An 18,269-nucleotide genomic window follows, 5' to 3' on the forward strand; every position below is an offset into this window, starting at 1 on the left:
CTCCGATTGGTCCCACCCACCCATCTCACACCCAGCCACCAGTGCTCCTTCCCCAGCTCCAGATCTGGTGAATGTATTCTGACCTACCATTTCTCTGATCTCCACTGCCTCCTTTTGAACCTGCTCCCACTGCACTTTCAGGCAGCGCATCCCAGATCACAACAGCTCGCTGCCTCCTTTAAAACGTTCTCCTCAGAATCACAAAACACAGAGAAGGCCCTTCATCCTATTGAGCGTGTATCACCAAAACTACGCTATATCTACAAGTGGCCTGAATGCTCTTCAATCTGTGTCCGTCTGGGGGTGGCTGACCTTCCTGCTGCTGGGAACAGGTTCACACTGACTTGCACCGATCCTGTTCAATCTCCTTTCACTTCCCCTCAGGTTGGTTCAGTGTGTGCGAGAGAGAGAGGACCCCCTGAATAATATTGGAGTTGAACTGACAGAAGAGGGGGGGAACTGGGCACTGCAGAGACGTATGGTACAGTGCGCGTACAGAGAACACTGCCTTCTTGTTGCAGAAATGCCTCATTACAACAATATCCTCTGACCGCACAAGCTCACGATTCCTGTTCTCGGCTCCTGCTCCAGTTCCATTGCTGACCAGCCACGGCCCTTGTCAATATTACACATTCGCTCAAGCTGCACCTTCCTTCATACTCGAGGGGAGACTGCAATGTGGAGGAGCAGCAGTCCAGGCTGCTCCAGAATTCCGGGTTTACGGCACCACCCTTGCTGCAAGAGCTACTGAATCTTCCCAACAATCCATTTGAAAAGCTCACAAAGAGCTCCTCCAGTCCAGGTCCAATCAGAAATGTGAGCTCACTGTGTCTTCCTCACAAACTCCTGCAGATCTGGTTCAGTAACACAGCCAGTTATGGGAATGCTGCTGGCTGTCCTGTAGGTTTCACCAAACCCCTCCCACGTTGGGCACATTGCAGCTTACAGAAACTCCACAAAATGTATGCCACAAAGCCTTGCACAGAATATTCAAGAGACTAGCATCAGACAGCACCGGAACAGTTAACCTGAAAACTTGCCCCAAACCAGGAAGTTAAGCTCAGTGCTTACATACACCTCTGCCCTTCCTGAGGCTGGGCACGTGGACGTGAGGAATCTTAGGAGACATCTATCTGTAAATTCAAACCTCAAAACGTCGTGCCCTTTCAAAGGGGGAGAAAAGTGGTAAAGCAGTACAGGATTAAGTTCAAAATCTTGCAAGAGACAATGACAAGTTAAATTTCAGGACTCATCTCACAGCATCTTCACACATTGTGGAGGAGAACACCCTCTGCATCTCACCTGGTTACTGGGTCCCATGCAGTAAGTTGATTGCATGGCCTAACATATACGGTCAATCACCGACTGGGACACCCTTCCAACTAATCTCACTGCAGACACCTCTTCTCCTGGCTCAGTCTCTGTGCTAAGGCCAAGTGCAGCCTCAGACCCTGCACTAGCAAACAGTGATGAAGCAACGGTGGGGCATGTGCAGCTCAGTAGAACTAAGTGTTAAAGTGCTCTCATACTTTCAACACACCATGCCTCAGAATATTAGAAGGTTACACTCTGTAAAACGTGCAGCAAACCATTGGATGTGTTTGATATAATTACCCTGGGTGTCGTAGCTTTGAGCCAATGGATTCACTATGGACTGCACTAGCCCATCTTTAAACTGAGCTCTGAGGGGGTCATTTCATCCGATTGGATCACACCCACTCTGGAAACCACACGGCATCGCAGGACAGTGCTCGCTCTGAATAACACATGTCACAGAACATGAAGACTCCCATTTTTAACATTAGGGCTGCAGCGATAACTTTGTATAGGGCTTAGTTATGGTGTGTCTGTGCGTGTGCCTGAGCAACAGATGCCAAGTGCAGCTGAACTGAACCCAGATCAAGGAAGATTGAAGAGGAGCAGCGTTTTACCACTGACTGACCCATTGTCACATTACCAGCTCAGGCCCAGCCAGGGAACGGATCACCCAGTGCTTCCATCCACCCCTTTTCAACAACCCAGGGAGCGGGAGAGCTGGCTTCTGCTGAGGCTAGCCCACTAGGCGTACCTAGGGGCACCATGACAATCAGACAGTACCTTTGGAGTGAGGGCAAGGGGAGACAGCGGGGGAATAAAGACCAATGAGCAGACGGTGCTGGGGAAGCAATAAACTGACTCACAGCTTTCAGGACTAATGCTGTATGTCAGCCAGCAGCAAACACAGATTAGCAAGGGGCAGAAGCAAATGCATTAGTCCCACCAAAGACAGATTAACAAGATGAAAAGTCAGAATAAAAAGGGACAAGCAAGTGGTAATGAACTAGCTGTGATGTGACAGCAGCAGGAACACCAAAAAGTTGGGCAGAATGAGCTGGGAGTGAAAACTAATGCAAAAGCTAAAGCAGTCAGCAAGCTCTAGGCTAGGAGCGGGGCACGGCCCTGTCTAGGTGGACATGTTAACTTACACTCAATTCAAACAGGATGAAGAGTCAAAGTGTCAGGTCATGTAAAACACCTGCTCACCTCTTCTCCAGGTTATATCCTGTGGTTCCAGAGGCCACCTCCTTTTACCTGTTAAAATTTAATAATTCAACACGGTGCCCCACAACAGTGTCAGATAAATCTCTCCGGTTAGTCGGAGGGAACACAGGGGCCCGAGGGTTGGAGGGCCGAATGTGGCGTGTGCCTGTCTGTGTGCGCACATGCGTGTATTCGGGGAGTGGCCAGGGACAGTGGGTGTAGGTGCATGTATTTGGGGAGGGTGTCAAGTTCAGCTTGAGTGTGTTGGAGGGCCCATGTGTGACGTGTGCCTGTGTGCAGGTGCGTGCATTTGGGGAGGGGGCCAGGGACACCATGTAGGGGTGGGTGTGGGTGCGTGCATGTATTTGGGGAGGGGATTATGGACAGGGCATGCTGTGCGTTGGAGGGCCCTTGTGCGGAGTATGCGCACGCGCGCACATGTACTTGGGGACAGGGCGTGCTGTGTATGTTGGAGGGCCGATGTGCAGTGTGTGTGTCTGTGCACGCGCACGTGTGTATTTGGGGATGGGGGTAAAGGACAGCGTGTGAATGTGTGCACATGCATCAGTCAGAGCTGGTGCAGGCAGAGTGTGAACACAGAAGGGGTACAGGCAGGCAGACTGGTGTCAGATGCTGTGTTCGTGGATATATAGATCCCTACCAAGCACATAGCATCTGTGGGGAGATGTCAGGCCGGTGACAGGCAGAGAGAAAAGCACCAGGGCTATGAGAGATTTAGGGAGGGATCGAAGGTGGTGATGATGGAGAAACAATTCAAAGTCTGAGAGAAGATTTGTAGCTCGGGTGCTCGTTGTTGTGGTTCTGTTCGCCGAGCTGGGAATTTGTGTTGCAGACGTTTCATCCCCTGTCTAGGTGACATCCTCAGTGCTTGGGAGCCTCCTGTGAAGCGCTTCTGTGATCTTTCCTCCGGCATTTATAGTGGTTTGAATCTGCCGCTTCCAGTTGTCAGTTCCAGCTGAGAACAGGCAGGGAATTCCTAGAGACATGGCACTCATCCACAGATTCAGTCAATAAGCACATCGACCTGGACCCAATATACCGGCCACTGCAGCGGACAGCTGGAACTGACAACCGGAAGCGGCAGATTTAAATCACTATAAATGCCGGAGGAAAGATCACAGAAGCGCTTCACAGGAGGCTACCAAGCACTGAGGATGTCACCTAGACAGGGGACGAAACGTCTGCAACACAGATTCCCAACTCGGCGAACAGAGAAACCAATGTAACAGGTTAGCGGTGCTCAACTTAGTGATGTTATGAACCAACCACTTGACTCGGTCCCTGGGACGGGATGGTGGAAACGTGATATCTCCCTTCCCAACAGCAATCCTACGGCCTCTCAGGACAGAGGGGAGGACGTTTACAACCTCGCTCACCTCATCGACTTCAACAGATCGACTCAGCAGGTACACTGCTGCATCTGAACAGCCTCTCATGAGGTTGGGGAGATTAAACAGCCCCATTAGGATTGCTCTTGGTTAACAAAGGTCTCTCTCAAAGCCATCTTCTACAAAAGGCAGAAGCCAGGTTATTTTTGTAGAGAAAGCTGACATTCCAGGGCCAGCAGCAAACGCCAGAGACAGATTGGATTAGTCTGCATGGTGGCTCTCAACTCCGGAGTGGGGGGTGATCCTACAAAAAACTACAACCATCACTGTGACAAGGTCCCTGCAATTCATCACCCTACCTGAAAGAGGCACTCTGGTGTTCAAGTAAGCTTCTCCTGCCAAGTGAGAACATTACATGAATGAATGAATCTACAGAGACATGTCTAACCTGACTGCTCATCCTCCAACTCCAAGCATTCCACACTGGGCAGCCAGCAGACACCCACTGATGGTACTTTCAAACCAAAGTTTACAAGGGCATGTTCAAAGCTGCTCGAGGCTTTACTCAGTCCCTTCGCCATAAGCAAAAAGCCAGAACAGAAGCGTGCATGCACTGGTGATGAAGGGGATGCAACAGGTGCAGAGTTTAGCACAGCCAGGGAGGTACAAGGTTCAGGGTCGCTGTATCTCATGAGCATCTCTACCACAGAATCCGCCTCACCTCCTGCCTGGGTCTGCTGTCGATTCTCTGATGAGAGAGAGATCACCGTGATCAGTTAATAACTCCACAGCAGGTTAGCAGGGGGCACCCTGAATAGAGTCTCTCATCGTGGAACACTGCACAGAGCAGTAGGAGTTAAGCTCGCTGGAGAAGTTTGGGATTGGATCGATGTTTTATCCATTGATCAGGTCTATGTTTTCACATCAGTGTGGTGTGCAGAGAGATTCTGATCTCCCCTCTGCTTTAATATCGTTGCAACCCCAAGCATTAGTATCATTAGGTGCACAAACAGGACTAAAAAGACAGCGTTGGTGCAGCATTTACCTAATGAACATGTTCTTGATTTTACTCCACATGCTACCGACTGTGCTACTAATTTTTTCCGTGTAACTGAGGGGGTGGAAGTTGCAAAGAGGTGGGAGGGGTGGGGAGAAACAAAATGGAATAAAATAACAAATAAAAAACAAAATGAGTTTCAGTTGTGGTTGTTCAGACAGTAAAACACCAAGAGCTTATACAATTTTTACCAGCAGTCACACAACAAGGGAAGAAATCTGCCTATCTCCTGCACACCACAGCTATTGGCACCCATCACACCCAACACTGAAAGCAGGGGAGCCAGACAGAGAGAACGCGAGAGAACGCGAGAGAGGAGAGAGAGAACGCGAGAGAGGAGAGAGAGAACGGAGAGAGGAGGAGAGAGAACGCGAGAGAGGAGAGAGAGAACGCGAGAGAGGAGAGAGAGAACGCGAGAGAGGAGAGAGAGAACGCGAGAGAGGAGAGAGAGAACGCGAGAGAGGAGAGAGAGAACGCGAGAGAGGAGAGAGAGAACGCGAGAGAGGAGAGAGAGAACGCGAGAGAGGAGAGAGAGAACGCGAGAGAGGAGAGAGAGAACGCGAGAGAGGAGAGAGAGAACGCGAGAGAGGAGAGAGAGAACGCGAGAGAGGAGAGAGAGAACGCGAGAGAGGAGAGAGAGAACGCGAGAGAGGAGAGAGAGAACGCGAGAGAGGAGAGAGAGAACGCGAGAGAGGAGAGAGAGAACGCGAGAGAGGAGAGAGAGAACGCGAGAGAGGAGAGAGAGAACGCGAGAGAGGAGAGAGAGAACGCGAGAGAGGAGAGAGAGAACGCGAGAGAGGAGAGAGAGAACGCGAGAGAGGAGAGAGAGAACGCGAGAGAGGAGAGAGAGAACGCGAGAGAGGAGAGAGAGAACGCGAGAGAGGAGAGAGAGAACGCGAGAGAGGAGAGAGAGAACGCGAGAGAGGAGAGAGAGAACGCGAGAGAGGAGAGAGAGAACGCGAGAGAGGAGAGAGAGAACGCGAGAGAGGAGAGAGAGAACGCGAGAGAGGAGAGAGAGAACGCGAGAGAGGAGAGAGAGAACGCGAGAGAGGAGAGAGAGAACGCGAGAGAGGAGAGAGAGAACGCGAGAGAGGAGAGAGAGAACGCGAGAGAGGAGAGAGAGAACGCGAGAGAGGAGAGAGAGAACGCGAGAGAGGAGAGAGAGAACGCGAGAGAGGAGAGAGAGAACGCGAGAGAGGAGAGAGAGAACGCGAGAGAGGAGAGAGAGAACGCGAGAGAGGAGAGAGAGAACGCGAGAGAGGAGAGAGAGAACGCGAGAGAGGAGAGAGAGAACGCGAGAGAGGAGAGAGAGAACGCGAGAGAGGAGAGAGAGAACGCGAGAGAGGAGAGAGAGAACGCGAGAGAGGAGAGAGAGAACGCGAGAGAGGAGAGAGAGAACGCGAGAGAGGAGAGAGAGAACGCGAGAGAGGAGAGAGAGAACGCGAGAGAGGAGAGAGAGAACGCGAGAGAGGAGAGAGAGAACGCGAGAGAGGAGAGAGAGAACGCGAGAGAGGAGAGAGAGAACGCGAGAGAGGAGAGAGAGAACGCGAGAGAGGAGAGAGAGAACGCGAGAGAGGAGAGAGAGAACGCGAGAGAGGAGAGAGAGAACGCGAGAGAGGAGAGAGAGAACGCGAGAGAGGAGAGAGAGAACGCGAGAGAGGAGAGAGAGAACGCGAGAGAGGAGAGAGAGAACGCGAGAGAGGAGAGAGAGAACGCGAGAGAGGAGAGAGAGAACGCGAGAGAGGAGAGAGAGAACGCGAGAGAGGAGAGAGAGAACGCGAGAGAGGAGAGAGAGAACGCGAGAGAGGAGAGAGAGAACGCGAGAGAGGAGAGAGAGAACGCGAGAGAGGAGAGAGAGAACGCGAGAGAGGAGAGAGAGAACGCGAGAGAGGAGAGAGAGAACGCGAGAGAGGAGAGAGAGAACGCGAGAGAGGAGAGAGAGAACGCGAGAGAGGAGAGAGAGAACGCGAGAGAGGAGAGAGAGAACGCGAGAGAGGAGAGAGAGAACGCGAGAGAGGAGAGAGAGAACGCGAGAGAGGAGAGAGAGAACGCGAGAGAGGAGAGAGAGAACGCGAGAGAGGAGAGAGAGAACGCGAGAGAGGAGAGAGAGAACGCGAGAGAGGAGAGAGAGAACGCGAGAGAGGAGAGAGAGAACGCGAGAGAGGAGAGAGAGAACGCGAGAGAGGAGAGAGAGAACGCGAGAGAGGAGAGAGAGAACGCGAGAGAGGAGAGAGAGAACGCGAGAGAGGAGAGAGAGAACGCGAGAGAGGAGAGAGAGAACGCGAGAGAGGAGAGAGAGAACGCGAGAGAGGAGAGAGAGAACGCGAGAGAGGAGAGAGAGAACGCGAGAGAGGAGAGAGAGAACGCGAGAGAGGAGAGAGAGAACGCGAGAGAGGAGAGAGAGAACGCGAGAGAGGAGAGAGAGAACGCGAGAGAGGAGAGAGAGAACGCGAGAGAGGAGAGAGAGAACGCGAGAGAGGAGAGAGAGAACGCGAGAGAGGAGAGAGAGAACGCGAGAGAGGAGAGAGAGAACGCGAGAGAGGAGAGAGAGAACGCGAGAGAGGAGAGAGAGAACGCGAGAGAGGAGAGAGAGAACGCGAGAGAGGAGAGAGAGAACGCGAGAGAGGAGAGAGAGAACGCGAGAGAGGAGAGAGAGAACGCGAGAGAGGAGAGAGAGAACGCGAGAGAGGAGAGAGAGAACGCGAGAGAGGAGAGAGAGAACGCGAGAGAGGAGAGAGAGAACGCGAGAGAGGAGAGAGAGAACGCGAGAGAGGAGAGAGAGAACGCGAGAGAGGAGAGAGAGAACGCGAGAGAGGAGAGAGAGAACGCGAGAGAGGAGAGAGAGAACGCGAGAGAGGAGAGAGAGAACGCGAGAGAGGAGAGAGAGAACGCGAGAGAGGAGAGAGAGAACGCGAGAGAGGAGAGAGAGAACGCGAGAGAGGAGAGAGAGAACGCGAGAGAGGAGAGAGAGAACGCGAGAGAGGAGAGAGAGAACGCGAGAGAGGAGAGAGAGAACGCGAGAGAGGAGAGAGAGAACGCGAGAGAGGAGAGAGAGAACGCGAGAGAGGAGAGAGAGAACGCGAGAGAGGAGAGAGAGAACGCGAGAGAGGAGAGAGAGAACGCGAGAGAGGAGAGAGAGAACGCGAGAGAGGAGAGAGAGAACGCGAGAGAGGAGAGAGAGAACGCGAGAGAGGAGAGAGAGAACGCGAGAGAGGAGAGAGAGAACGCGAGAGAGGAGAGAGAGAACGCGAGAGAGGAGAGAGAGAACGCGAGAGAGGAGAGAGAGAACGCGAGAGAGGAGAGAGAGAACGCGAGAGAGGAGAGAGAGAACGCGAGAGAGGAGAGAGCGAGAGAGAGAAAGAGAGAACGCGAGAGAGAGAGAGAACGCGAGACTCCCCAGCTCTAATGGTCAAACCAACTGGCAAACCATGACACTGGGACAGCTATGTAAAGGGAATGACTCACAAGGAGCTTGACAGGAAAGAGAGAACGCGAGAGAGAGAAAGAGAGAACGCGAGAGAGAGAAAGAGAGAACGCGAGAGAGAGAGAGAACGCGAGACTCCCCAGCTCTAATGGTCAAACCAACTGGCAAACCATGACACTGGGACAGCTATGTAAAGGGAATGACTCACAAGGAGCTTGACAGTTAAAACAGATCGCTGAAGCTGATTCCCCTCAGAGTGATGGGAGGGTCTCCAGGCAGCAGTAGTCCTCTGCTACCTGGCCCCAGTGAATACATCAAATGGCTGATGACAGCAGGATCTCCAAACATCTCAGGCAAGTCCTCTCTGGGTCACATGTAACATCTGAGCTGTCCAGCAGGGAAGCCAGGAATGCCATGCCTACTGCATACCCCAGGCTGCAGTCATTGGCTGATCATCAGTCCAGACTTGGGAATAAAGCCCAAGTAGGATATGAACAGATCTGATGACTGGGAAAACTGCAATAGCTGAAAGAGAGAGAAAGACCAGCAGACCCCTTCCCAATAACAAAACCACACACAGAAGACATTCAAAACACAACAAAATAGCAGAGCTATTTGGAGAAAAGTGGGTGAGAAAAATCCATCAATTGCATGGGGAACAGCCCTGCTTTTACATGGCAAACAAAGAGCTGCAAGGGAAACAGCAACATCATGTATTTCTAGAATGTTATCAAACATCCCAAAGTGTTTCACAGAGTCAGGAGAAAACAGAGTCTCAGCTCCCTGGAGCATGAGAGTGATCAGCACAGGAGACCAAAAACCCGGAGATATCACAAGAGGATATTAAAAGAAGCGACAAGATCATGGGCGACTGCTTATTGCAGTAACAGTGGATCGGTGGCAGCGTCCCTACCTCAGGGTTAGAGGCCCAGGTTCAAGTCCAATTATCCCAAAGGTGTGCCATAACAATCACTGGACAGGTTAATTACAGGAAACTACAAAATGTGTTAGCAGTTTAGAGATCCCACCTGCCTGATACCTAAAACGGAAGATTATCTCACAAGGAAAGGTTGGATCTGTATCCATCAGAACTTGGGAGAATGAATGCAGTTCTTACTGAGAGACAGGACACCCTGAGGGGATTGACTTGGTGGATGCTGAGAGATGGCTTCTCCTCCTGGAGTAAGGGACATGCTTTCAAAAGGGGCTCCTCATTTAAGGTGAGATGTTGGAAGGATGTTCTTCACTCAGACGGGCTGTGGAACACACTCATCTCCTGGGAACAGTGGACTCAGGATCACTGAATATACATTCAAGGCCAAGATAGATGGACAAAGGAAGGGAGTGTGTGTGATATATATGGGGGGGAAGCGGGAGAATCTGGTGCTGAGAGCACAATTAGATCAGCCATGATTCAGCAGAACACGAGAGGGGCTGAATGGCCTCCCACCACTCCTATTTCATAGGCCACAAAAACCCAGATGGGACTGCAAGCTTCATGCTATAGAGGATGAGGGAATGTAGAGCTTGCCAGCTGCAATAATGGACTCACTAGGGCTGCTGCTTAGTCTGAACAAACAACCATGGGGCAGCTCTGACGGCAGAGAGTAGAGACTGCTCCCAGTAACTGTGGTGTCTAAAACAAGGGGAAAATGGATACAGGGCTAAAACGTAAGATATTTAAGAACAGAGGGTACAACCTGCTTTCGACTGAGACAGGAGTCCACTCCCAGGTTGAGGTGGAAATACAGGCAAAAATCAACATTCAAGATGAGACCGGGCAAAGGAGAAAGGACCATGGAAGAGGGTGTTGACACAGATGAACACGGGCACCCATTGGCTGGACTGAATGACAAGACTAAAAGCAGCAATTTTAAAAAACAATTTATTCTCAAGATCGAGGCATCAGTGGCACGGCCAGTGTTTATGGCCCTTCCTGATTTGTCCCTTAAGGTGGTGGCAGTGAGCTGTCTACTTGAACAATCCCAGTCCATGAGGCAGAGATACAGGAAGTAATTGAGGTGGTCAGTCGGGTGTTAACCTTTGTTATGAGAAGTACTGAACACAAAAGGAAGATGTTGTCCTTCAGTAATACAAGGCATTAGTGAGACCAGATCTCAAATACTGAGCAGCTTTCAAGGAAAGAAGGAACACATTGGAGTAAGTTCAGCGAAGGGTTACAAGACTGATGTCTGGAGTGGGTGGCTGGTATTATGAAGAAAGGTTAGACAGACTGGGCTTCAACATTAGAAACATGAGTTGGGGGCTGAGGTGGGGAGCCTTGATTAAAGTGCCCAAGACTCCAAATGGTTGGATATGGAAATAATGTTTCCTCGTGGCTCAGTCCAAGGCTAAGGGAGTAAGTTTTATCTGTAGGGATGGCTCTTTCAGGATAGAGATGAGGAGAATTTTTTTCCTCTGCGTTGAGAGCGTTTGGAACTCTGCCTCAGAAGAGGGGGGACTTATAGATTTATTTTTAAAGACAGGAGTGGGCTGGGCTTTTAAAACTACAAATTCTGCAGAAACTCAGCAGGTCTGGCATCGTCCATGGAGACAAGAAACAGTCAACATTTCGAGCCTGATATGACTTCTTCAAAACTGAAGCATTAACAGAGTTTCTGTAGCACTTTGTGTTTGTTTGAGGTCTCCAGCATTAAGAGTGTTTGGCTCAGTGAATACATTCTTGTTAAGAGAATCAAAGGTTATTAGTTTAAATGAGAATGTGGAATTGACCATGATCTTATTGAATAGCTGAGGGCTTTCTCTGCTCCTAATTTCTATGTTTGGAAGGTACAGTCAGAGGGCTATTATGGAGGGTGTTCTAGATTCAGACCCAGCAACAGTGAAGGAACAACAATATGGTGCTGACTCAGGATGACATTCAACTTGGAGGGGAACAAGGGAGGAGTTACTAAAACAGTTAGGTAACAAGTTGGATAATGACAAGCCAATAAGAGACTCGCAGGAAGTTATAACTGAAACAGATGAAGACCTTGATAATAACTGCACATTCTATACCGCTGGGTCAAATAATTAATATTTTTACAGAAGCAGAAATAAAAGAAATCTGCAAGTATACATCCTTCATTTCGGTCAACTCAGGGACGAGAAAGAGGGACACTGGGAAATAGTTGGTGAATTTTTCACACCCTGGAGTTTTAATTCTGTAACTGAGACAGCTGAGTGAGTACTCACGAGTCCTTCCTTTTTCGTAAGTGCTCAAACACCATCAGCCCCCGCGAGTTGATACTCAGCAGCAGCTCATTCCCAGTCATGATGTCCATTCTGAACGGCTTGGAGGTGATGATCACTTTGTACAACTTGTTTTCAAAGCCCAGTTCCACACTGTCTTCATCCCTGCCTACAACTGTTAAGCTGAAAGCCAGAAAACACATCCATTACCTTTATGCAGGATGGTCCGATTTAAAATCTATTAACAATCTGGTCAGAAGTCACACGACACCAGGTTACAGTTCAACAGGAAGTGACTTCTCCTGACAAAGGAGCAGCGCTCCGAAAGCTTGCAATTTCAAATAAACCCATTGGACCATTACCTGGTAACTTCTGATTTTGCCCACCCAGTCCAACACCAACACCAACACCTCCATGCCATGGTCTCAAAATATTTGAGCAAACCACCAGACAGCTGTTCCAGAATGCAAGGTGGGAAAACATTATAAAAAAACTCTTTATTCTGTACCTAATCCTGTGCTATCCCTGTCCTGGGAGGATCTGATGGGGACAGTGTTGAGAGACTTTAACTTCAGTTTAAAAGGATAGGAATAGATTTCCTCTGCATCTTTACCCCCATGCTATACCTAGCCTGGTACAGTTTGTTGCAGACAGTGTTGAGTTATTGTTATTTTCAACCTAAAAGAGTAAAGAAAGCTTTACTCTGTACCTGGTCCACTGTTATCCCTGTCCTCTGAGTGTTTGACGGGACAGTTTAAGTTCAGTGTTCAGCTTAAAACTCTAAGGGAGCTTCAACTTCAGTTTAAAAGGGTAGAAGGAGCTTTACTCTTAGCTAACATAGTGTTGTTCCTGTCCTGCAAATGTTTGATTGGGACAGTGTACACAGAGCTTCACTCTGTACCGTACCTACCTATGGGGACAGTATAGTTTGTGACTTTCTGCTTGAGAGAGGAGAGATAGCTTTACTCTGCATCTAATCCCGTCCTGGGAGCGTTTGATGGGGATGGTGTTGAGGAAGTTTTAGTTTCTGATTAAAAAAAGGAGTACCCTGTATTTGACCCCAGACTGAAACAGAAATGGCTGGAAAAGCTCACCATGTCTGACAGTATCCGTGGAGAGAAATCAGGGTTAACGTTTCAGGGAGAGCGACCCTGCCTCAGAACTGCATTCGACCCCATGTTGATTTAATTCCCGAAACCAATCGTCAGTTTAAAATTCACATTCAATAAATAGGTACCTCAATTCCTTCAACAGCTTCACAAAAAGGAGTGTACGTATCGGAATACTGTGGAGTAAGGAACCAAAACAAGTCGGCTAGCAACTTACGGTACAGTAGGCGGCTCTTGCACTAACACATCCCGAACTTCATATCTTGTTTTCAGTGGATTTAATTCATTGATTTTAATCCTGGTCATATTCCCTTGCAGACCATATACTTCAAGTAGGAGCGGAACCTGTGAAAGATGCAAGGATTCACATCTCTATCCAACTCCAACCAGGGGTGACAAACCGGCTCCACAGTAATGTCCACCCCTCCCCTCCCCTTCCCTCCCACTTGTTTAGCTCTCTGTCTGGCTGCGGCCAACATTGTGATGCTGATGTTGAGGTTCAGCTCCAGAGGTAGCAGCAAAAGAGTTCAATGTAAGTGGGCTTGGCCCACAGCAGTTTCTCCTCCCATCGCTGCTGCTATTTGTTCCAGGTTGGACTTTCCACCATTCCCAGCTCTGCTCGCTGTTTGATGACAATAGCTGAATGGAAATCAGGAAGGTGGCTGAGAAATGACCATGGAGGATGGGAAGCCCAAGCTGAAATGCCCTAGAGAAGAACAAACATGGTTTGGGGCTGTACCTGACTCCCTGTGAGGACAGGGACTGGGGCTTTGGATGGAGAGATTTAGAGCTGGCTTCAGGGGTTGTGTTCCCTTCAGCTGGAGGTGGGATCCCAACAGTCAACACAGAGTCTCAGCTAAAATATTCACCTGTATTCCCAAATGCTTCTAAACCACAGCACAGGAGACGACCAATCCGCCCATTATTTCCATGCTGGCTCTTTGATATCAATCAGTGCATTCCAGAGCACAACAGAAATAAAATTCTCACCCCACTCCCAAAGACACAGCACCACTCACCTTATTCACTTCATTAATCAGCTGCAGCTTCACGCTTTCATGGGTCACATCCAATGAGTTGAGCAGAGCGCGATAGGGAGAATTCTCCGGTTTAATATTCCTCTGTCGCCTGGGAAAGAATAATTGCAGTCATCAGACAGTTTGCATCTCAGTCCAATTGTTCTGAAATAGAACTCTCTTCAGCCAAGTGGTGGGTGCAGCAACAGCTCAAAGCAAACTGGCTCACAGATGGAGCACAGAGTTATAAATCACATGAAAGTGGAGTTGCAGGTAGATAGGATAGTGAAGGCAGCGTTTGGTATGCTTTCCTTTATTGGTCAGAGTATTGAGTACAGGAGTTGGGAGGTCATGTTGTGACTGTACAGGACGTTGGTTAGGCCACTGTTGGAATATTGTGTACAATTCTGGTCTCTTTTCTACGGAAAGATGTTGTGAAACTTGAAAGGGTTCAGAAAAGATTTACAAGGATGTTGCCAGGGTTGGAGGATCTGAGCTATAGGGAGAGGCTGAACAGGCTGGGGCTGTTTTCCCTGGAGCGTTGGAGGCTGAGGGGTGACCTTATAGAGGTTTACAAAATTATGAGGGGCATGGATAGGATAAATAGGCAAAGTCTTTTCCCTTGGGTCGGGGAGTCCAGAACTAGAGGGCATAGGTTTAGGGTGAGAGGGGAAAGGTATAAAAGGCACCTAAGGGGCAACTTTTTTCACGCAGAGGGTGTACGTGCCAGAGAAAGTGATGGAGGCTGGTACAATTGCAACATTTAAGAGGCATTTGGATGGGTCTCTGAATAGGAAGGGTTTGGAGGGATATGGGCCGGGTGCTGGCAGGTGGGACTAGATTGGGTTGGGATATCTGGTCGGCATGGATGGGTTGGACCGAAGGGTCTGTTTCCATACTGTACATCTTTATGACATAACACCAGGATATTGTCCAGCAGGTTCAATTGGAAGTACAGGCTTTCAAATAAACTGTTGGACCATAACCTGGTGTGGTGTGGATTTTTAACTTTGTCCATCCCAGTCCAACACCTCTACATTGTGGAGCAGAGTCACAGAGATGTACATCACAGATACAGACCTTTCAATCCAACTCGTCCATGCTAACCAGATATCTGAAATTAATCTAGTCCCTTTTGCCAGCACCTGGCCCATATCCCTCTAAGTGCCCTGTCTGTTCATATACCCATCCAAATGCCTCTTAAATGTTGCAATTGTACCAGCCTCCACCACATCCTCTGGCAGCTCATTCCATACACGTACCACCCTCTGCCTGAAAAAGTTTCCCCTTAGGTTCCTTTTAAATCTTTCCCCTCTCTTCCTAAACCTATGCCCTCTACTTCTGGACACCCCCACCCCAGGGAAAACACCTTGACTATTTACCCTATCCATGCCCCTCATGATTTCATAAATCTCTATAAGGTCACTCCTCAGCCTCCGACGCTCCAGGGAAAACAGCCCCAGCCTGTTCAGCCTCTCCCTGTAGCTCAAACCCTCCAACCCTGGCAACATCCTTGCAAATTTTTTCTGAACCATTTCAAGTTTTACAACATCCTTCCTACAGGAAGGAGACCAGAATTGCACACAATATTCCAAAAGTGGCCTAACCAATGTCCTGTACAGCCGCAACATGACCTCCCAACTCCTATACTCAATCCAGACAGACACAGAAATACATGATTCCGGGCACTGAAATCTAGCTCGTCAGGAATTTCTCTAACCTGGCTCAGGAATTAGCATTTGCAGGTCCCAGGGAACAAATAGCCAGCTGCTTTTCCTTACAGATAGGTAACTAGGCACATCTAATCCACACACAACACTTTCCAACAGTCAAACCTTTATAGGCGCTTCACAGGAGTATAAATCGGACAGAAATGCTGCTCAGGGGGTATCAAAGAAAGGTATTCCACAACACAGTCAATGGCACTGGTTTTAAGAAGCTTCTTTAAAGAGAGAGGGACAGACAGGTTTAGGAAGGCAAAGTTGGACATTAATAAGATATGGAGAGACACATGTGAAGGCTTACAAAACAAAAAAGACAATGTCAAAATGCAAGATGATGCAGGAGTATTTGCTGACATCTTTCACCACTCCTGACTACGACCTGAAGTCCCCTCCTGCTTCAAAAAGACCAACATCATCCTGGTGCCAAATATCCCTCATGCAGCATGCCTCAATGACTCCAGCTCAGTGGCTCTGACCTCCAACATTATGGGAGTGCTTCCAGAGGTTAGTCAGAGCTCACATCAACTCCAGCCTGCCTCAATCCCCTGCAATTCACCTCCAGTCAGAAAGGTCCATGGCCGACACCATCTTCCTGCCCCTGCATTCATCCCTGGAATGTCTCGGACTTACTGACTACAGCTCCTCTTTCAACACCATCATTCCAAACTAATCTCCAAACTCTGAGAGCAGGTCTCTGCTTCATCCCCGGCAACTAGATCTTCGACTTCCTGATGCACAGCCCACGAACAGTGAGAATAGGCAGCACCAGCTCCCTCATGATAACCTTCAACAGCAGCACCCCACAGGCTGTGTACCCAACCTCTTACTATACCCCATTATACATCCATGGCTGTGCAGGCAAACACTGTCCTAACTCCATCCACAGCTTCGCTGACGACACCATCGCTGTAGGCCTGAGACAGAGTGCTTGGTGGTGTGGTATCAAGAGAACAAGCTCACCCTCAACATCAGCAAAACAGAAGATCTGGTCATTAACTTCAGGAAGCAAGGTGGATGGTACGTCGCTGTCTATATCATTGGAGATGGTGGAGACGGGTGCGAGCGTCAAGCTCCTCGGATCACCTGGTCCATCCACGTTGATGCTACAATCAAGAATCCATAGCCATGTCTCCACTTCCTCGGGCAGCTATGGAAATTCAGTATGTCCATAAAGACTCTTACCAATTTTTGCAGAAAGGCACCATTTTATCTGGATGCATCTGGTATGGCTTGGTAGTCTGCCCAGGACCCAAAGAAACGACAGAATTGAGAACACAGCCCAGTCTATCACGCAATCTGGTCTTCCATCCATTGACTATTTGTGCTTCCCACTGCCTCAAAGGCAGCCATTGCCAAAGACCCCTCTCACTCTGGTCATAATCTCTTCCAATCTCTGCCATTGGGCAGAAGATACAAAAGCTTAAACACATGGACCAACAGATACAAGAACAGCTTTTTCCCCACTGTTATACTTCTGGATGGACCCCTTAATTTTAAATTGAATGTTGATCTTGCTCTTTGTGCACCTTCTCTGCAACTGTAACATTGTAATCCTCGTTCAGTTCTATTACCCTAACGCACTTCGTATGTTATGATCTGCCTGTATTACACACAAAACAAGACTTTTGACTGTACCTAGATACATGTGACAATAATAAATCAAATCAGGTTAAATCAAACAATCTCACCAGTCTATGAACTAATACACCGAAAGGTGCCCTCACGTTAATACTCATTATTCGACTCGCTCAGCCTACAAGTTTAAAGTAAAACCCCATTTGCATCAATTTTACAGCTTCTAAAACATAAAAGACAAAACACTTGGAGACAAAGGACATGGATTGAGAAAGATTTTGACCCTTGTATTTTGTGAATACTTACTTGCAGAATGCACTTTGTTCACAGGTTTTAAAGTTACTTCTGTCCACAGCTTCTGTTGTAGTGATATGAAGAGCCACCCAAGTTAGGAATATCCATCGCACACTGGAAAGAGAGACAGTAAGTGAACCTATTTTTAAACTAACTGATCAAGTGTAGGACACCCACCAATGACTCCTCACACACCTAGAGTTTGGAACACTGTACTCACAAATACCAGAGTCAATGCTACATCAATGTACAAATCACCACATCCAACAGCATCAAATCTGATAAGCCAGTCACAAACACATCAAAATTAGAGGTGTACAGCATTATCATAAGTTGAAAGTACTTCCCCCTCCCCACAAATTACGATTTAAAGCCTCAACATTTTTTAAAAAGTGTTTCTCGTGATCAGTCATTATTTGGAAAACGCAGCAGTCAATTTTCACACCTCTAGTTCAAGGCGTAAATGATCAGATTATGTTTTATCATAGAATCACTACAATGTGGAAACAGGCCATTCGACCCAATGTGTCCTCACCGACCCACTGAAGAGTAACTCACCCAGATCCATTCCCCTATCCTATTATTCTACATTTACTCCCAACTAATGCACCTAAGCTACACATCCCTGAACACTATGGACAATTTACATTGACCAATTTATCTAACCTGCACATTTTTAGACTGTGGGAGGAAACCCACACAGACGCAGGGAGAATGTGCAACTTCCACACAATTGCCCAAGGCTGGAATTGAACCCAGGTTCCAGGCGCTGTGTGGCAGCAGTGCTAACCACTGAGCCATCACGTTGATTAGGAAGCTGGATTCACAGGCAGGGGAATAGGAGTTGAGAGGTAGTATGAGGTAATGGGGATGGTGAGGGGAGTTGGGGAGTAGGAGAATAAATGGGTTGAGCTGGGGGTGAAGAGGAAGTCATCTGTGGGCGGTTCATGTGGAGTGGGGGTCTATCTGTGGGTGAAGGTGAGTTAGTGGGGTGGGGGTTCTGTCTGCA

At 48.7% G+C, this 18,269-nt stretch overlaps 1 protein-coding gene across 3 annotated transcripts in view; it reads right to left on the minus strand.

Annotated features, from left to right (window-relative positions):
* Positions 1 to 1,635: 1,635 nt before the first annotated feature.
* Positions 1,636 to 18,269, minus strand: part of LOC122543797 (neutral alpha-glucosidase AB-like) — a 20,612-nt gene continuing 3,978 nt past the window's right edge. Inside the window, exons 2-8 of one of the 3 annotated variants that reach the window (XM_043682579.1) lie at positions 17,273 to 17,374; positions 13,671 to 13,779; positions 12,869 to 12,996; positions 11,546 to 11,725; positions 4,915 to 4,980; positions 4,229 to 4,264; positions 2,553 to 2,571 (exon numbers count right to left, since the gene is read on the minus strand). In XM_043682579.1, the coding sequence (XP_043538514.1) occupies positions 2,568 to 2,571; positions 4,229 to 4,264; positions 4,915 to 4,980; positions 11,546 to 11,725; positions 12,869 to 12,996; positions 13,671 to 13,779; positions 17,273 to 17,374 (625 nt within the window). In that variant the 3' untranslated portion in view covers positions 2,553 to 2,567. Of the gene's footprint in view, positions 1,757 to 2,552; positions 2,572 to 4,228; positions 4,265 to 4,914; positions 4,981 to 11,545; positions 11,726 to 12,868; positions 12,997 to 13,670; positions 13,780 to 17,272; positions 17,375 to 18,269 lie in introns of those variants that run through there. The other 2 variants (XM_043682577.1, XM_043682578.1) reach the window with 2 other exon arrangements.

The sequence above is a fragment of the Chiloscyllium plagiosum genome, chromosome 45, assembly GCF_004010195.1.
Source record: "Chiloscyllium plagiosum isolate BGI_BamShark_2017 chromosome 45, ASM401019v2, whole genome shotgun sequence".
Lineage (NCBI taxonomy): Eukaryota > Metazoa > Chordata > Chondrichthyes > Orectolobiformes > Hemiscylliidae > Chiloscyllium > Chiloscyllium plagiosum.